Source organism: Nycticebus coucang, chromosome 9 (genome assembly GCF_027406575.1).
Source record: "Nycticebus coucang isolate mNycCou1 chromosome 9, mNycCou1.pri, whole genome shotgun sequence".
Classification (NCBI taxonomy): Eukaryota; Metazoa; Chordata; class Mammalia; order Primates; family Lorisidae; genus Nycticebus; species Nycticebus coucang.
In genome coordinates, this window is record NC_069788.1 from 119,015,974 (window position 1) to 119,018,392 (window position 2,419).

Sequence of the window (2,419 nt, forward strand, 5' to 3'; positions counted from 1 at the left end):
AGTCTCGTTGCTACTGAACTTACAGTTGCGGGTGGGTTTAGACGGATTGAACACATGCGACCACTTGCCATTTTTCCACTGTTTTAGTCCTCCTCTTGGGGTCCAGAAGTCTCTCGCTGACTCCCTGTATCCTCTCAGGGGTGATGATAGGCAGATCCCACCAGCCAGAGATGCTTGGAGTCCTATTTCCCCAGACTCATGGTGCCCCTGATGCAAGGAAGCTGTTACTCGGCTGCCATCTTGCTCCGCCTCCGAGAAAAGCATATTTTCTTTCATTGATGTGTACTAGTTTTTCAAGTGGCAACCTGGTAGGCACTTAGTGCACTATGAACACAGAGCCTGGGATCTTTGGGTCACGACAGCCTTACAAGGAGATTCTTTTTACAGCACAACAACTTAACTCACTCAGTCATCTGCTGCATTCGTTCAGTGCTTCTTAACCAAACGCAGAAACCTGTCAACTCAAGAGTCTGTTTCAAAGTTCACCGGCTCCGCCCCCGCAGCGGCCGCCATGCCGGGGCTTTACGTTACGCCTCCTCGCAGCAGCCCCTCGGGAAGGAGGCCCAATTTCCTTCTTAATCTCATCTCTGACCCAGCTATCATTCAGCATAAGGTTATTTAACTTCCATGTTTTTGTATGAGTATGCAGATTCCTGTTGTTACTGAGCTCAATTTTTATTCCATGGTGGTCCAAGAAGATGCGAGGAATAATTTCTATTCCTTTAAATTTACTGAGGTTAGACTTGTGACCTAAGATGTGATAAAGACACCAGGTCACAAAGTGCCAACTCTCAGCACCAGAGAGACTTAAACCTTCACAGGTGAAATGACGTTACAAATCAGAGACTCGCCCAACTAGTTCTGTGGAACTATTACTTTTCTCAAATGGAAAAAAAATCCAAGTTTATGATAAATAGATTTAAAAAGTTAGATCTCTTTTAAAAATCCTTAGAAGTGTATTTTATAATGCTATATAAAATAAAATTGCTGGTTTATAAGAAAATGCTCAGTTTCAGAGTTATGAAAAACGAAATGAACTGGAAACACAGATTACGTAAACTGATGTCCCAGAAAGGAAAATTAAAAGCAGTCTTTTGGAGAAAGAAGTAGTAAAACTCAGTGAGTATGTGCCCTGATACACCTGAAAACTGTTTTGTGGACAGCCAATACTGAATGGAAATTCTAAAACGCCACCTGATACCTTTAATCAACACTAAATCAAGTCTGAGGCAAGGCGCCGAATGGACAATAATTGAATGGGAAGATAGTAACTCCCTTCCTTGATAGATAATCTTTAGCCATCAGAATTCAGTTATTTGATGTCTTGGGAAGCAGTGTCCATTGAGTTTTCCTTTCTGATCTGTAGAGACTCACTGCCGATGGACAATAATTCTCGAAGTTCCTTATTTTCAAGCTCTAATTGGGCTAGTTTTTCCTGAATCTTACAAAACTGGTCATCATCCACCTGAACCGCTTTCCTCATCACTTCTCCCATTTCACAGATTCTGTCAATCTGACTTTCAGTTTCTGCAGAGTGAGACTGGTGAGCTTTCAGGACTGGTTCAGCATCCACTGCTTTTTTTAGCAACCATTAATTGTAACATCTGTTTCCCTACTTGCTCCTGATGAGTTCCAAAGCATCCTGGTGTTCCTCCAAGGAAACCCACAGCTCTCTGTTTTCCTGCTGCAAGTCTCTAATCTGTGTGTTCTCTTGGGACAGCAGAATGTGAGGTTTGTATTTGGTCATGTCCTTCATATCGGATGCATCCTCTTGAAACTGGACAAACACAGACAGACTAAGCGCGCTGGTCTGGAAGCGCCGTCCCGCCTCTCGCATAGCGGCCACTCGCCGGTGCAGGGCCGCTGACTGATCCTCCAGCGACTCGGCGGCTGCATCATGTTCCCGCAGCCTCTCCAATAGCGTTTTGGCGTCTGTCAGGATTTTTTCGATGGTGCAGCTCATAGCAGCGGCAAGACTCCTGTCCAGCTCACCTGTACGATTTGCTCCTTTTTATCATAATTTTAACATGCCAGGGCACATTAGGAATAATTTTATTCCTTGCTTGCCAATGCTGTTAGCAAGGAAGCAGGCTGGACCATGGATTGGTCGAAGCTTGCAGGAGTAGGGCCTCCCTTACGTGTCAGGGGAAAGGCCCCATGCAACCTCTGCAGTTGCTATTTATTGCATGTGCTCCCTCTACCCGAGCCCAGTCCCCATGCTGGAGTTCCACAGCTGTTCAATTTCTAATTCCCAACATCTGCTCTTTAACTTCCTGGGTCTGTTTGTTAATATGTTTCAAAGACCGCTGCTTGTCTCTGCTAGCCCAGTGTTTCTCAGCATTTTCTGGTATGTTTCAAAGCTGCTTGTCTCTGCTAGCCTGGTGTTCTGGTTCCTACATATCCCCGTTTCTTGTTTAAG

General features: G+C 44.8%; 1 protein-coding gene across 1 annotated transcript; it reads right to left on the reverse strand.

The window, feature by feature from the left end:
• Positions 1-1,148: 1,148 nt before the first annotated feature.
• On the reverse strand, positions 1,149-1,963 carry LOC128593594 (suppressor of IKBKE 1-like). The gene is given in 1 exon segment (XM_053601704.1): positions 1,149-1,963. A coding segment is annotated over 1 exon segment (651 nt). The 3' UTR covers positions 1,149-1,312.
• Between the last annotated feature and the right edge of the window lie 456 nt (positions 1,964-2,419).